Source organism: Trachemys scripta, chromosome 9 (assembly GCF_013100865.1).
Source record: "Trachemys scripta elegans isolate TJP31775 chromosome 9, CAS_Tse_1.0, whole genome shotgun sequence".
In the NCBI taxonomy this organism is placed as follows: domain Eukaryota; kingdom Metazoa; phylum Chordata; order Testudines; family Emydidae; genus Trachemys; species Trachemys scripta.
This window is the reverse complement of record NC_048306.1, coordinates 41,875,238-41,891,815: the sequence shown is the minus strand read 5'-3', so window position 1 is coordinate 41,891,815 and position 16,578 is coordinate 41,875,238. Positions and strand designations below refer to the sequence as shown.

Genomic DNA, 16,578 nt, shown 5'->3' with positions numbered 1-16,578 from the left:
TCTGTTATTTGTATTAGAGTAGTGCTTAGGAGCTCTAACCTCATAGCATTTGCTGTAATAGTCAAATAGCCTCTGGCTGAGTTACTGAAGTCCTCAAATCTTGATTTAAAGACTTCAAGTTACAGAGAATCCACCATGTACTCTAGTTCACACCTGCAAGTGACCCCTGCCCCATGCTGCAGAGCAAGGTGAAAAACCCTAGGGTCTCTGCCACTCTGACCTGGGGGAAAATTCCTTCCTGACCCCAAATGTGCTGATTGGTTAGAACCTGAGCATGCGGGAAAGACCCACCAGCCAGACACCTGGGATTGAATTCTCAGAGCCCTCCCCATCTAGTGTCCCATAAGCAGCCATTGGCAATATATGCTAATAGCAGTCATGGATAGGCCATATGCTACTGTAGGCAATGTTATCATACCATCTTCTCCATAAATTTATCATGGACCAGAAGACCATTGTGCTAGGTGCTGCACAAATGCGTGCTGTTGGGGTGTGTCCCCTGAAATGCCTGATGAAGGGTGGAGAGGTATGAAATCACCACAGTCATGAGACAAAAACCCCTTGTCGTATGCAGCCAATTCCTCAGACACAAACTCCCAGGAATTCCAGGCACGACAGATCACTTATCATCCACGTACTCGGTCTTAGTCTTGGGCCAATGAGACTTCTCAGGAAACGCTACATCCTTCCCTCCCTTGCTTGTGGCAGGTAGCTGAAAGAAAGAATGGGGGGGAGGGAGAGTACCATTCCTCTTGAGAGACTTCCATTCTCCCACTTGGACGGTGGAAGATAAATTTTATGTGTCAACTCAGCAGAAGTAATAGTGCCTCACACTACAACTCCATATACAAGCTTAGGGACACAATCATAGAGATGCTAACTTAGATAAGAAATTGCTCAAGCATCAGGTTAATTTCAGCTCCTTGCTCCCAAAGGTTAACTCTCTCATGGTAGGATCAATGGCTCACTTAGCTGACTTACCCCCAGCCCCTCTGGGTCTGCAGCATCCTGACTCAGCATAAAGAATTTCTCAATAAACCTCTGCTCCGCAGTGCACAGGGGTTGCAGCTCCCTCAACACTTGCTCCAGCATCTGCTTAGAAACAATCAGATACATTACACACATTGTTAAATACTGTCTCCCACCTAGCATGCCTCAGTCTTTCCTCCTGTCTCCAGAGCTTCACAGTCACTACTACTAGGCAACAGCAGGAGCATTTAGAGTATTGCTGTGCTAATTGCCACACTGTTTCGGCATTCCCAGATCTACTGTACATGAAGCCTTTTAATCTGGAGCAAATTTTACCCCGGCTGGATCTGTAAACATGGCCAGTGTGGTACCCAGTTTGTTCTCAGCAGCATGGAATAAATGACACTGTGGCCTGCTGCAGGCCAATGAGGGGATTCGGGAAAAAACACAGGCAAAGGTTTGGAGGTTAAAAGTGCAGCAAGTTCTCCAGGAGTCTTTGTGATTGAGGCCCTGCCCCGATTTTACATCTCCAGTCTGGAATTGTGCTTCTCACGGAGAGCTGGGTGAATAATGGATTTTTTCGGTTTGTTGGTAATTCTGAAAAATTATAAAAGATTGTTTTAGGTTGAACTGAAAACAGGTTTTTTTTTCTGAATTTTTGGTAAATAGGAAAAAAATTGGGGTTGAATTAAATGTTTCCATTTTTAAACATTTTTAATTCAAAAAATTAAATTAAAGGAAACTTGGAAACAAAAAGTCCTTTTGAACCAAAATATTGAAATGTTTCATTCTGACTTTTTTTTTTTTGGAATTTTTTTAGGTTTTCTTTCTGACAAACAATTGGGTGAAACTAGCATGAAATTGACAAAATGTTTTGGTGCCATCAAATCTGCACTTTTCGGCTGAAAATGTTTGCCCAGCTCTATTCTCAAGTGACTCTCTGATAGGTGACCTGATCATGCCCTTGTCCCTCTTTAAGATGCCACATCCACTGTATGTTTTGATAGTAACTAAGAGGTGCTCTTGATTAATCCTCCTCTGTGCTGCCCCCAGACATGTATGCCATCATGCAGGAGTTCAGCTCAGAGCCCCGACTCCATCCTTCCACACACCTATGTTGGGAATCCCCCGCCTGGAATCTACTTGTGGGTGTCACAATCAGAGAGCTCTCTCACAAACACCGAGCTAGGGTCGGAGAAGAAGCAGGTTGCCTCATTCTCTTTGTTCAGTTAAAAAAACAACCCCTACACAACATCAACAACAAAAAAAACCTACATTTGATTTGTGTCCCCTTGACGTAGACTCCATGTAGCGCCTAGGAGACAAGTGCCTGAAGTATGTGCTTAGGCAATCTGTGCCTGTTACAGGTAGAGAACAACTCTGCTCCATTAATTCATGGACAGAAGGGAGGAGAGGAACCAGTATTGGATTTGTGCATATTCCATAGCCACCTTTCTAAAACATAAGTCCCATCTTCTTCTATTAACTCTCAGTTCCTTACTTTGACAACATTTCCTCTGTCCAGTTCATCCTCTTCCCCTTCTCCGCTGTCAGCGAGACAGAACTGAGTGTGCTGTCTGCTCCCACAGGCCACCTGCTTGTCTAGACCTTCTTGAAAACCTGGAACAGACATAACTTCTGCAGGCTTTTGTATTTACCTGTGTCTTTTTGCTTCTCTCCCTCTCCAAGCTGTTACACAGTAGCCATGCACGGAGTCCCTGGGCGATGCTCTGGAACTGCTCCCCACAAAGCCAGTCAGGACTTTGGGGAGCCTCCTGTCCCTCGGAGCAGACTGTCTTCAGGGGAAGAAGCTTACACAGCTTCACCTCCTGGGTCTGACCTTGGAGCATTCAGCATATGCCCCTCCGTGCACTTCCCACAGCGAGTCCGCCCAGGCGGGTGTGACAGTGTACCCCATAAGGCTTTATGGGGAAGGGGTGCTTATAAATGTATGTATGACATAACTGGAATATGTTTTGTGCTGCCTGTGCCATGTAATATATCTCCGTAAAGGTTATGGTCTGCTATATCTATTCATCCTATTTGTACATATATATCATTTTCTACTTGAGGTTAAGAATATGGGCTGTATGCTTGCTTGGTTTCTAAGTAAGCTTTGTGAGGCATTTGGTCAGCTTCTTTAGGAAGGAATTCACCAGGTTAAGTACCTGATCAGGAAACACTTGGAGAATAATGCATCTAGGAATGCTCTAATCCACATAAGAAGTCTTCCTGGAGACATGCAAGATACCATGCGGACAATGGCTTCGGCCTGTAAAGACTGAGTCATGCAGGGACATGTGACTTGCCCAGGTGACTCCAGAACTCAATCTTGGAGCTGGACTTTGCATAGGAGGGAGGAGGGGGGTCTCCACCCACAAGAGAGAGTCTATTTAAACCCGTGGGAGACCCCTCCATTTTGTCTTCAGCTGGCTAAAGAAGGAGCCTCTCCACCCCCCCAGGATACTTGAAGGACAGTAACTACAGGGGTTGTGAGTGATTGCTGGACCCAGGCTAAAAGGAGATTAGCCTGTAAAAGGGAGTATTCTGGAACTGGTGAGATTATCTGTATTTAGTTTGATTAGACATAGATTTGTGCATTTTATTTTATTTTGCTTGGTGACTTACTTTGTTCTGTCTGTTACTACTTGGAACCACTTAAATCCTACTGTCTGTATTTAATAAAATCACTTTTTATTGAGTAATTTACTCAGAGTATGTATTAATACCTGGGGGAGCAAATAACTGTGCATATCTCTCTATCAGTGTTATAGAGGGCGAACAATGGACCTCAGCTGGGTCCATTCTGGGGCACAGCAAGCCAGACACCCACGTCTGCACTCACTCCCCGTCCCCAGCCAGCTCCAAACTGCAACCCCCTCCAGCCCCTCCTTTCTGGCCTTTGTCTCTTTCCCGGGACAGAGGTCACCTGATCTCTTTGTTCACCTTTAGCTATCCCCTTGCAAGGGGGGAAGGGCCCTGGCCATTTGTTGCTAGGAGACAGATTGTCGGCCATTTATGCACACTGGAGACTTAAGAAATGCATATGGGAAACTGAGGCACCCACACAGTATTCAGAGGAAACATTAAGAACAGTCCCACTTTGTCACACCTGTGTCTCTTTGCTTCTCTCCCCCTCCAAGCTGTGACACAGTAGCCATGGATAATCAACATGTCAACCATACAGATGATCACCTATAGCTATCCATCCACTCACTTAGCCAACCAGGCATACATGATGGGAGGATCTGGGTATTAGCTGAATTGAATCAGAGTACTCTAGGCAGTGGGACAGCCATATTAAAATAGTCAGGGGGGACCAGGAGTGAGAATGCGTAAGTCTTACTGCAACTTTGAAAGGGAGTAGAAAGTTGAAGAAGGGATCTCCCACCTATTCTGCACAAGGCTTTCACCTATTGTCATAAGCTTAACTCTCAACTCTCATAAACCTCATTTGTTCTCTGATGTTACTGTCAGGTGATTCAGCCCTTCCCTGTTACACCCGCTGCTTCCATATGGCCCAGTTGGCTTTATGGAAACCAGCCCTTACTGCCTGATTGACACGAGACACAGATTCCGATGGACGTCCTATTGTGGTCTCATTTCTCTCTCTCTCTCTCCTGTTATCACCCTTCTCTTCTCTCTCCCCTTCTCATCTACTGCTCTCCTTCCAGTGCCGCTTGTCCCCTTACTACTCAGTAGAAGTACAGATGTAGGAAAATCTGGGAATGAGAAATCCTGGATGCTATGGATCCTCCAGTTGGTATAAATCAGTAAAACCAGTTGAAAATTTTCCATCAGAACTTTTTTTTGATGGAGAATAGGCTTTTAGATCAAACAATTTTCATGGAAAGTTACTGCTTTCCTCAGTTTTTTTTGATAGACGTAAAACCGAAAATATTCATCTGAAAACTGAACATCTTTTCAGTTTTTGGCCCAAAATTTATATTGTTTTGGCAGTTTTGGGACAAAAAGTTAAAATTTTCTGCTGAAAATTTCAACAAAAAAACAAACAAAAAATTGTTTGTTTTCACTGAAACTTTCTGCGTGAATAAAACTAACACTTTCCAGCCAGCCCTGAAAAAATCAACCCGACTCCACTAACATCAATGGTGCTATGCTGATTTATGCCAGCTGAGGAGCTAGCTTTAAAAATCTGGGACATCTAGAGTAACTGTCTCAGAGTCCTGCCCTTTCTGCACACAGGATGAATGTGTCCACTTTTGGCCACCTTTCTTTGGAAAAGATATAGCTGAGGTTCTAAACGTTCAGAGAAGGACAACAAGGGTAATTAGAGATCTGGGCAAGCCTGGCTTATCTATCTGTCTGTCTCAATAAATGACAAAACCCCCCAAAACCCTATTATTTCAGTTTTGCAAAAATCACCAAAAGAATTTTCTAGCACAACACAAAAACTTTTCAACCACTCTCTGCATAAAGAGGATGATAAAGCAATGACATTTTACTTCATTTAAAAAAAATAGCAACAAGAATTTTTCAAGACAGGAAATTAAAGCCTGGAAAAAAGAATGGGTAGAAGGTAGAACTATTCAATGATAGCTAAGTGAAAACTGTTCAGTTCCTTTTTTAACCTTACTCCATAACATGAGAACAAGGGGATGCTTGAAATCAAAGGGCAGTATATTTAGAACCAATAGATGGAAATAATTCTTTATGCAGCATGCAGTCAGCCCAAAGAATCCAGTGTCACAAGAGCCAGTTGAGACAAATAGACAGTGAGACATAGGGTGTGACTGGGAGATTGCTTTATCACTGTGTCACTTTATGGATGTGCTGTGGTAGGTGTGGGCTGCAGACTGATACTGGGGTTCAGTCTTCTAGCCATTCTTTTTTCCAGGCCTTAATTTCCTGTCTTGAAAAATTTTTGTTGCAATCCAAGGGAAATCAACACCCTCCTACTGAGGGCAGGGAAGAGCAAGGAAAATAAAGGAATAGAGTAAGCAGAGGTGAAAGTAAGCGAGTCCAGTCCGGTCCGGCGTACCGGTAAGAGCCAGTACGCTGTGCCAGACTAGACTGGCTTCCGCGGTGGTGATTTAATGGGCCCAGGGCTCCAGCCACTGTGAGGAGCTGCGGGCCCTTTAAATCCCTGCCGGAGCTCCGGCAGCTGGGCTCCCAAGATGATTTAAAGGGTCCGGAGCTCCACGGTGGCCGGAGCCCCAGGCCCTTTAATTTTCTCCTGAGCCCCAGGGCTCCCAGCCACCTCTGCAGCTGGTAGCTCCGAGGTGATTTAAAGGCCCTGGGGCTCCCAGCCACAGCCAGAGCCCCAGGGCCTTTAAATCTTGAAAGGCCCCACCTCTTCTGGTTGAGGCCACACCCCCACTCAGGACTCTGGCATTCCGGTAAGTCCTTTAAGTTACTTTCACCCCTGAGAGCAAGTATAACCTAGCGCTTCAGGCTCTCAATCATTTCACTGGGCGACTGCAGCCTGGCTGGGGCAGTCCTCCTGGCCTTAGATACCCTGGGATCCCATGCTACTGAGAAGCCACAAGCTTTGGAGTCGGGATTCCAAAGGCTTCCATAGATGGGCTGCCAAAGAGCCAGACAGGCAAGCTGTCAGAAAGCTGTCAAGAAGCCTGGCAGGTTTCCAATGGAATGCTACCTGGGTTTCATCAGAACTTTGTCAAAATCGAACCCTCTCTGCAAAACAGATCAATTTCACCATATTCCAGAAAAGAAAAAGAAAAAAGTTCCATCAGTATTGTTTGGACTAGCTCTAGTGATGAGGTTGGTTGACTTCTCCTATGGTATCCGTTATTGTCAGCCACTACTGTATTTGAGGCAGTATGTTCCTGATTTTCTGAGCCAAGCACAGGTTAGTAATGTAGAGATGCAGACACTGGAAGTCGTTTCTGAGCTCTGTAAGCAATGATATGGGAGCATGAGCTTGCATGAGACACAGTCCCCCTCATCTTTTTTCTTTCTTTTTACTCCTGCAGCATTTCCAAGATATCCTGGGTAAATCTGTGTAGAGAGTGAGAGAGGGTGGGGTACGAGATGTGCCCTCTTCAGAAGCAGATGGATACAACAGGCAAAGATTTGGAAGCCAAGTTAGCCTTTTTTTTCTAAAAATTCCCACCATCATTAACATGAGTTCAGTTCCAGCAATGCCAAGAGCCCTGCAGTAGATGGGCTGCCAGTTCTCACTGCCATTTTAAGCATTGCACCAGTGAGAGCAGATTTTTTAAAAAATGTCCCCTAGTGCAGACAGGACTTTAGCAATGTATGCCTGGAGACAGGAGAGACTGAACAACACTGATGTGCTACAGCAATTATTCCAACAACAACTGGAGCATCCTGCTGTACACCTCAATCAGCAGCCACTTTCAGCCTATAGACTTGCCCATATTCACAACGAAGGTCTCTGGCGGAGCTGGAACAGAACACAGATTCCCAGGCCAGTGCCTTAGCAATGAGATCATCTTGCCTCAAGATGAACTACGCACCCGTGGATAATTCCCTGCAGATCTCATGCCAGGTACAAAGCCCTCAAAGACTCCTGCTGTAACCACAATTGGTTTCCCAGAAACTTTGTTTCCTGTCATTATTTTAATTACTAGTTTTTTATTACATGTATACAGCCATTGAATAAAGATCGGTGAACCGCTAAAAGGAAATCACCGATATAAATTACAAAACCAGGATTATACAGCCCTGCTGTAACTCATAACCGATACCATCCTTTATTATTTTTAATGAGTCTCTTTTCATAAAGGGCTTCTCAAATAATAAAGCTAACTCCCCACCCAGCAGGTCTCTCAATTTTTAATAGCCGTAGTGTTGCTGGCAAAGACAAACTTTGCTTTCTATTACCCCACAGCATTAAAAGCACCTGCTTGGAACCCATCAGTTACTATGCTGAATGGAAATGGTGGTGTCTTTGCCTTCTGTACTAGTTTTGCTAATTCTTTTATTTAAATAAGTGTGTTTGCCTTTCTTCAGGAAACCGAATCTGACCACAGCATCTGGTAAACCTCGGCTCATGCTGTTTGCTGTCCCCATTGCTAATTCTCATGGCTCTCTGCCAGCATGTTCATCACTTCTTTGCAGGATTTCTTCTTTGTATGAGAAAATGGGCAAAGTTACCTCAGGAAATGCTGCGGCTGTGCATCAGAGTAACTAAGAGGCAAGGTCTCTCTCCCTTTTAACTACCTAGTTTAGACAATGTGACTCAGGTGAACCAAAGTGGAATCCCAGCTCCCCTGGATTGGCTGGTTGCAGAATCGCAGCTGACAAATCTAGCTCCTGCTCGGTGAGTCACAGAACAGCTTTAGAAAGTTTGCCCTGGATTATGCAAGCTGCAGCAAGGTAAATTGGATCTGACCAGAATATCACCTCCCCACCTTACAGGTGGAACACTCTTGCATAAACAAAATGGAGGGAGCTGTGCGGTCTGGCTTCTTGACAAAAGGGTGGTTACTGGGTCCCTGGGGTAAGGGATGTGGCTAAAAGTGCACCAGGAGCAGATTTTTCAAAAGACCTAAAATCCAAAGGGTAAATTAGCGAAATGCTTTCAGCTGGGTTTGTATTGGATGGAAAAAACATTACGAAACTATATCTATTTGAACGTACATTGCATTAAGGTGACTGCCAATCAACTTTGATTACACCTGGCCAGAGGTATCAGCTTGTCCTTTGTCTTCAACAGGTTTACCCCCTCTTGCTGCCCAAGCACCCTGTTTATTATGTAATATGTAAATTAAGATAAACACACATTTCTTTGGTTAGGACAGAGTTGTTTAACAACTTCTGCATAGCCAGGGCTAGGTGGATTTGAACATGTGCTAACATCATACAGGGGGAATTCATAACTTTACATTCAACGTTGCTATGTACCTTTCGCCAAGATATTATTGGCCAGGGAATTATTAGTTTTCAAATGATACCTCACAAGGCATATTTTGTACAAAGATTATTACAATACTGTGCAGGGTGTGAATGTAGGGGTGCATTCAGTCACCATACCCTTAGGCCTTAGGCCTTAGGAGGTTATGTCGAATTTAGCAGCGTTAATTAGAATTAACCCTGCACCCGTTCACACAACGAAGCTATTTATTTCGACATAGAGGTCTCTTTAAATCGATTTCTGTACTCCTCCCCGATGAGGGGAGTACCGCTAAATTCGACATGGCCATGTCGAATTAGGGTTAGTGTGGATGGAATTCGACGCTAATAGCTCTGGGAGCTATCCCACAGTGCACCACTCTGTTGACGCTCTGGACAGCAGTCCGAGCTCGGATGCTCTGACCAGCCACACAGGAAAAGCCCCAGGAAAATTTGAATTCCTTTTCCTGTCTGGCCAGTTTGAATCTCATTTCCTGTTTGGACATCGTGGCGAGCTCAGCAGCACTGGCAACGATGCAGAGCTGTCCAGCAGAGGTGACCATGCAATCGCTGAATAGAAAGAGGGCCCCAGCATGGACTGATCGGGAAGTCTTGGATCTCATCGCTGTGTGGGGCGATGAGTCCGTGCTTTCGGAGCTGTGATCGAAAAGACGGAATGCGAAGATCTACGAGAAGATCTCAAAAGCCATGACGGAGAGAGGATACAGCCGGGATGCAACACAGTCCCGCGTGAAAATCAAGGAGCTGAGACAAGCGTACCAGAAGACCAAAGAGTCAAACGGATGCTCCGGATCCCAGCCCCAGACATGCTGTTTCTATGAGGCACTACATTCCATTCTAGGTGCGGCCGCCACCACTACCCCACCATTGTCCGTGGACTCTGACGATGGGGTATTGTCGACGGCCGCTTCCTCGGAGCTGTTCGCGGACAGGGAAGATGAGGAAGGAGATGAGGAGGACGAGGCAGTCGACAGCACTTTCAACGCTGATTTCCCCGACAGCCAGGAGACCACCCTCACGGAGATCCCCTACCAACCCTCCCAAGGCGGTAACCTGGATCGTGAATCAGGGGAAGGATCAGTAGGTAAGTGTTTTAAACATTTATTTTGAATAGAATAGGCATGGTATTTTAGCAATGGGTTTTTAATGATTAGTTTGCCCTAGGCACTTAACTTTTTAGTCCTTGCCAGTGCAGCTACTGGAAAAGTCTGTTAACATGTCTGGGGATAGAGTAGAAATCCTCCTGGGACATCTCCATGAAGCTCTCCTGGAGGTAATGTAAAACCCTTTGCATCAGGTTCCTGGGGAGAGCGGCCTTATTGCCTCATCCATGGTAGGAAACTTTTCCGCGCCAGGCTAGCGGCAGGTACTCCGGTATCATTGCCTGGCAAAGCATGGCGGCATATGGCCCTGGTGTTTGCTGGCATTCACGCAGCATGCGGTCTTTCTCTGTCTCTGTAATCCTCATCAGAGTGCTATCACTCATGGTGACCTGCTTTGAATTAGGGGAATTTTAGTATGGGGACTGATTGCCTGTTCCTTTAAATAACTGTAACCGGCGGTTTACAGCCACGCGGTCGGGGCGGGGAGGCGAACCGTTCATGCTGAGCGGTTCGCCGGCAGTGTGCAGGCATCTTTCCCGGGGACAGCCACACGGTGGGGGCGGGGAGGCGAACTGTTCCTGCTGAGCGATTTGCCACCAGCATGCAGGGATCTTTCCGGGGGACAGCCGCGACGGGGGTGGGACAGGGGCAGAGTTCATGCCAGCTGGATCGCCGGCAGCGTGCAGGGAGCTTTCCCGAGCCCAGCCACGTGGTGGGGGCGGGGAGGCGAACCGTTCCTGCTGAGTGGTTCGCCAGCAGCATGCAGGGATCTTTCCTGGGGACAGCTGCGACGGGGGTGGGACAGGGGCAGAGTTCATGCTGGCTGGATCACCGGCAGCAGGAACTGGCCAACGCTAGGAGCATTGCTTGGAACGTGAAAGGAGGGCACTGCTGTAAATTAAGCTTTAAGCAGCCAAAAGTCTACGGCTTACCATGGCCGCCTGCTAGCAGAATTCCGTTGTCCGGCCCCGCTTGTGTGATCTGTACAGTAAGACCACAGGCACTCAAGGTGAAGACAGAAAATTCGACCTTGTACTGAGTGCACATGTGATAGGTACTGTGCATAATCTTGTTCACAGAGAAAGACTATATTCATTGTTTTTAAAAATGTATCTTTTTGAGGAATTCACTCCCTTTTTCCCATCCCACAGCTGCGAGTGTCTCCCGAGCTACCCTGGCATCCCCCTCCCGGAGGCTGGCGCAGATCAGGCGGTGAAAGAAAAGGACACGGGACGAGATGTTCTCAGAACTTATGGTCTGTTCCCGAGCTGAGGCGGCACAGCAGACCCAGTGGAGGGAGAACATGTTGCAATACCAGCGATCACACAGTGAACGGGAGGACAGGTGGTGGCAGGAAGACCAGCAGGCGACTCAAACGCTGCTTGGACTAATGAGGGAGCAAAGGGACACGCTCCGGCGCCTTGTAGATGTTCTGCAGGACAGGAGGCAGGAAGACAGAGCCCCGCTGCATTCTATCACTAACTGCCCTCCCCTGCCACAAAGTTCCATCCCCCGCTCACCCAAAGTCCAAAGAAGGAGGGGGGGCAGGGGCCATGAAAACAGTCTCTCTACCCCTGCAGACTGCTCAAGTAACAGAAAGCTCTCATTCCCAAAGATTTGATACGTCCTTTCCTTCCCTTCAAATGCACCTCACCCAAACCCCCGTCCCAGTTTCATCCCCTGTGTAGTTCTTAATAAAAAATACGTTTCTGTTAATTACTGTTTCCGTCATGTTCTTTTAGAGGACAGTGTGTTTGAAGGGGGAGAAGGGGTTTGGTAATTGGAGAGGACAGTCACCTTTACCAGGGTACAGACACGGGGGCAGGTTCAGCAGAAGGTCACACACACATTGCAGTCACTAGGCACACTGGTCAGTCTGGGAGGTGGTTTTCATGTTCTGTGGGGGGGGCTATGTGAGTTTGTGGCGGGGGAGGGCGGTTACAGATCTTATGCAGTGGTCCTTAGCCTGGATGACATAGCCACGCAGCAGGGGATCTGTAACCACCCTCCCCTGCCACAAAGTCACATAGCCCCCACACACAGAGTCCCGAAAAGGAGGGGTGGCAGGCTCCGTTGAAACAACCAATCCACCACTGTGGGCCTCTCTAGGAGCAGGAGCCAGTCATTCCTCAAGTTTAGAAGCGTCCTTTCCATGACTACACCCGCTCCCCACCACAGTCTGCGTCCCAGTTTCAACCCTTTACCGCGAAATCCTTAATAAAGAAAATGGTGTTAATGAACAAAGTTTCATTTATTTTATTTTTAAAGGTGTATTGGACAGAGGGGAAGGGGGTTGGTAACTGGAGAGGATAGTCAACATTAACTGGGTAAAGAAACGGGGGCAGGTTCAGCTTCTGTTTAAACAAACATAATAGTCACAGGTTACCCTGCTCACTCTGGAACCTAGCTTTCAAAGCTTCCCGGATGCACAGTGCGTCCCGCTGGGCTCTTCTAATCGCCCAGGTGTCTGGTTGGGCGTAATCAGCAGCCAGGCGATTTGCCTCAACCTCCCACCCCGCCATAAATGTCTCCCCCTTGCTCTCACAGAGATTGTGGAGCACACAGCCAGCTGCAATAACAATGGGGATATTGGTTTCGCTGAGATCAGAGTGAGTCAGTAAGCTTCTCCATCTCCCCTTCAGACGTCCCAAAGCACACTCCACCACCATTCTGCACTTGCTCAGCCAGTAGTTGAAGAGTTCTTTTTCACTGTCCAGGGCGCCTGTATAGGGCTTCATGAGCCAGGGCATTAGCGGGTAGGCTGGGTCCCCGAGGATCACTATAGGCATCTCCACATCCCCAACAGTTATTTTGTGGTCTGGGAAGTAAATACCTTCCTGCAGCCGTCTAAACAGACCAGAATTCCTGAAAACGTGAGCGTCATGAACCTTGCCCGGCCATCCGACGTTGATGTTAGTAAAACGTCCCCTATGGTCCACCAGTGCTTGCAGCACCATTGAAAAGTAGCCCTTTCGATTAATGCACTGGCTGGCCTGGTGGTCCGGTCCCAGGATAGGGATGTGAGTTCCATCTATAGCCCCACCGCAGTTTGGGAATCCCATCACAGTGAAGCCATCTATGATCACCTGCACGTTTCCCAGGGTCACTACCTTTGAGAGCAGTAGCTCAACGATTGTGTTGGCTACTTGCATCACAGCAACCCCCACGGTAGATTTGCCCACTCCAAATTGATTGGCGACTGCCCGGTAGCTGTCTGGCGTTGCAAGCTTCCAGAGGACTATGGCCACTCGCTTCTGGACAGTCAGGGCTGCTCGCATCCGGGTGTCCTTGCGATTCAGGGCAGGGGACAGCAACTCACAAAGTTCCAGGAAAGTTCCCTTCCACATACGAAAGTTTCGCAGCCACTGTGATTCATCCCAGACCTGCAGCACTATGCGGTCCCACCAGTCCGTGCTTGTTTCCTGGGCCCAGAATCGCCGTTCCACAGCATCAACATGACCCATTGCCACCATGATGTCCACGGCGCAGGGTCCCGTGCTTTGTGAGAGGCCTGTGCCCCTCTCAGACTTAATGTCCTCACCGTGCTGCCATAGCCTCCTCGCCCGATTTCTCAGCATCTGCCTCTGAAAAAGGGGGATGATAAGGCGCGAGGTGTTGACAACGGCCATAACTGCAGCGATGATCACAGCGGGCTTCATGCTCTCGGTGCTGTGGCGTCCATGCTGTCAATCACCAGAAAAGTGCGCGAACTGATTATCCGCTGGTGCTTTCACGGAGGGAGGGCGGGAGTGAGGGTTGAATGACGACAGTTACCCAAAATCACCCTCGACACATTTTTTGCCCCAGCAGGCATTGGGGGCTCGACCCAGAATTCCAATGGGCAGCGGGGACTGCGGGAACTGTGGGATAGCTACCCACAGTGCACCGCTTCCAATGTCGATGCTTGCCCCATTAGTGTGGACTCACAAAGTCGAATTACTGTCCTTAGTGTGGATACACACATTCGACTTTGTAATATTGGTTCCACAAATTCGCTTTAAGTAAAATCGAACTATTCTCGTAGTGTAGACATACCCTTAGTGTTCGGCTAGGCAAGCCCTCCTTGGCATTCAGAGCCATGAACCTCTTCCTCCAGCTATCACTGAGATACTCAAGGTTAAGTAAAAAGAAGGATGCTCTGGTGACCGAGGCTTCATGCTGGCATTTAGGAGACCCAAGTTCAATTCCCACCTCTGCCAGAGATGCTACCCTGGCTCATCTGTAAAATGGGGAGAAATCCAGGCCTATCATGGACTGGCTGGCCCTTTAAGAGGAGCCAGGCTTAGCCCTGCCTGTGAAGACCTTCCTAACTGATCCTAATTGATGTGGGATCAGGTGGCCTTGAGTAATGATGGGACCCAGCTGAAAGAGGGTTTGCACAAAAGGCTGAGAGTGTTCACTAGGTAACAGATTGCTTCAGGAGAAAGTTTGTACCCTGATGCAGGGGGCAGTAGGGGTAAAAGCAATCCCTGGAGGGGGTCTGAAAGAAGGCCAACCCACAGGTAAATGGCTTTGGAGGTAGACTGGAATTGAAGCTCCAGGCTTAGGGAAGAGATATAGAAGAGATGGGGCCTGGGGTTTCTCCTTGCTGGGAAAAGGGTACCAGGGGAAGCTACAGAGGGAGCTAGTCCTGTGGTGGGCCCTCAAACAGGGGCAAGGCTCTAGGGAAAACAGTGCTGTGGGCCAGTGTTCCCAAAGAGGAAGTGGGAGCTGGCCAGAACCCAGAGAGACTGAAAGCTTAAGTTCATGGTAGGCTGAGGACAAGCCTTTCAGGGTAGCAGGTTCCCAGAAAAGCGGGATTGAAGAGGAGCCCAGGAGGGGAGGAAGGCTCCGATGAGTGGCTAGGTTTGTGCTGGACACTATTGGAGATGCTGATACCCTGGAAGAGGTGAGGCTATAAGTGACCTGACTAGAGGGCTGAAACCCAAGAAGAGGTAGACCCTGCAGGGCCGGAGCAATGCTCTGCAGGGGGTGCTAGATGAGGACAGCCCAGCCACGAGGGCATATGCCAGTGGGGAGTCCACTGTGATATGACACCCATTGTCCGCCTTGCCTATGTAGGCAAGAACCATCTCTTACTATGTGTATGCATAACCCTAGTGCAATGGGGCCTTGATTTCACTTGTGGGGCCTGTAGGAGCTACTGGAATACAAATAATGAAGGTTTCAAATGTGGCACAGGTCAATTTGGATGTATAGTAACGCCAGGCATTTGGATGACGATAGTATACCAATGGCTGGCTCGTACACAGCACATGGAATTGTAAAAGGGGGATTGCACTGGAAGCCACAGCGACTTTGCTGACTGCCTTGGGTAAAGCTTTTGATCCATGCCCCAGTGTAGCAGAAACCAACTAGTGCTATGCTATGTTATTGTGGTTCCAATCCAGAGAGACTCGTGCACCTCATTGATTGCTCTACTGATCCTCAGTAATATGCTCATACCAATCTTGTGTCAATAAACTTTATAGCTCACTACCACCTACACATCAGTGTCTGTTTTGACCAAAAAGTGCCTCCAGATATCCAGCTCATGGCAATGCTGAACCGGGGGAAGGAGACCAAAGCCCTGAGGTAAGTGGGGAAATGGGATCCTGGGAGGAAGCACAAGCAGGAGAACGCAAGAGGGGAGGACTCCTGTCTCATGCTGAGAAAGAGGGACAATCGATGAGTTATCTTAAGTGCCTATACACAAATGCAAGAAGCCTGGGAAACAAGAAGGGAGAACTGGAAGTCCTGGCACAGTCAGGGAACTATGATGCAATTGGAATAACAGAGACTTGGTGGGATAACTCACATGACTGGAGTATTGTCATGGATGGATATAAACTGTTCAGGAAGGACAGGCAGGGCAGAAAAGGTGGGGGAGTTGTGTTGTATGTAAGAGAGGAGTATGACTGCTCAGAGCTCCGGTATGAAACTGCAGAAAAACCTGAGAGTCTCTGGATAAAGTTGAGAAGTGTGAGCAACAAGGGTGATGTCATGGTTGGAGTCTGCTATAGACCACCAGACCAGGGGGATGAGGTGGATGAGGCTTTCTTCTGGCAAGTAGCAGAAGTTGCTAGATCACAGGCCCTGGTTCTCATGGGAGACTTTAATCACCCTGATATCTGCTGGGAGAGCAATACAGCGGTGCACAGACAATCCAGGAAGTTTTTTGAAAGTGTAGGGGACAATTTCCTGGTGCAAGTGCTGGAGGAACCAACTAGGGGCAGAGCTTTTCTTGACCTGCTGCTTACAAACAGGGAAGAATTAGTAGGGGAAGCAAAAGTGGATGGGAACCTGGGAGGCAGTGACCACGAGATGGTCGAGTTCAGGATACTGACACAAGGAAGAAAGAAGAGCAGCAGAATACGGACCCTGGACTTCAGAAAAGCAGACTTTGACTCCCTCAAGGAACAGATGGGCAGGATCCCCTGGGAGAATAACATGAAAGGCAAAGGGGTCCAGGAGAGCTGGCTGTATTTTAAAGAATCCTTATTGCGGTTGCAGGAACAAACCATCCCGATGTGTAGAAAGAATAATAAATATGGCAGGCGACTAGCTTGGCTAACCAGTGAAATCCTTGCTGATCTTAAACGCAAAAAAGAAGCTTACAAGAAGTGGAAGATTGGACAAATGACCAGGGAGGAGTATAAAAATA

General features: G+C 47.7%; 1 protein-coding gene across 2 annotated transcripts in view; it reads right to left on the bottom strand.

The window, feature by feature from the left end:
- The window catches only part of LOC117883365 (exocyst complex component 1-like), a 66,900-nt gene that overhangs the window by 12,192 nt on the left and 38,130 nt on the right, over window positions 1-16,578 (bottom strand). For both annotated transcript variants that reach the window (XM_034782622.1, XM_034782623.1), the window contains 3 exons: window positions 2,471-2,589; window positions 982-1,092; window positions 639-712 (listed from right to left, as the gene is read on the bottom strand). In XM_034782622.1, coding sequence (XP_034638513.1) covers window positions 639-712; window positions 982-1,092; window positions 2,471-2,589 — 304 coding nt within the window. The remainder of the gene's footprint in view (window positions 1-638; window positions 713-981; window positions 1,093-2,470; window positions 2,590-16,578) is intronic.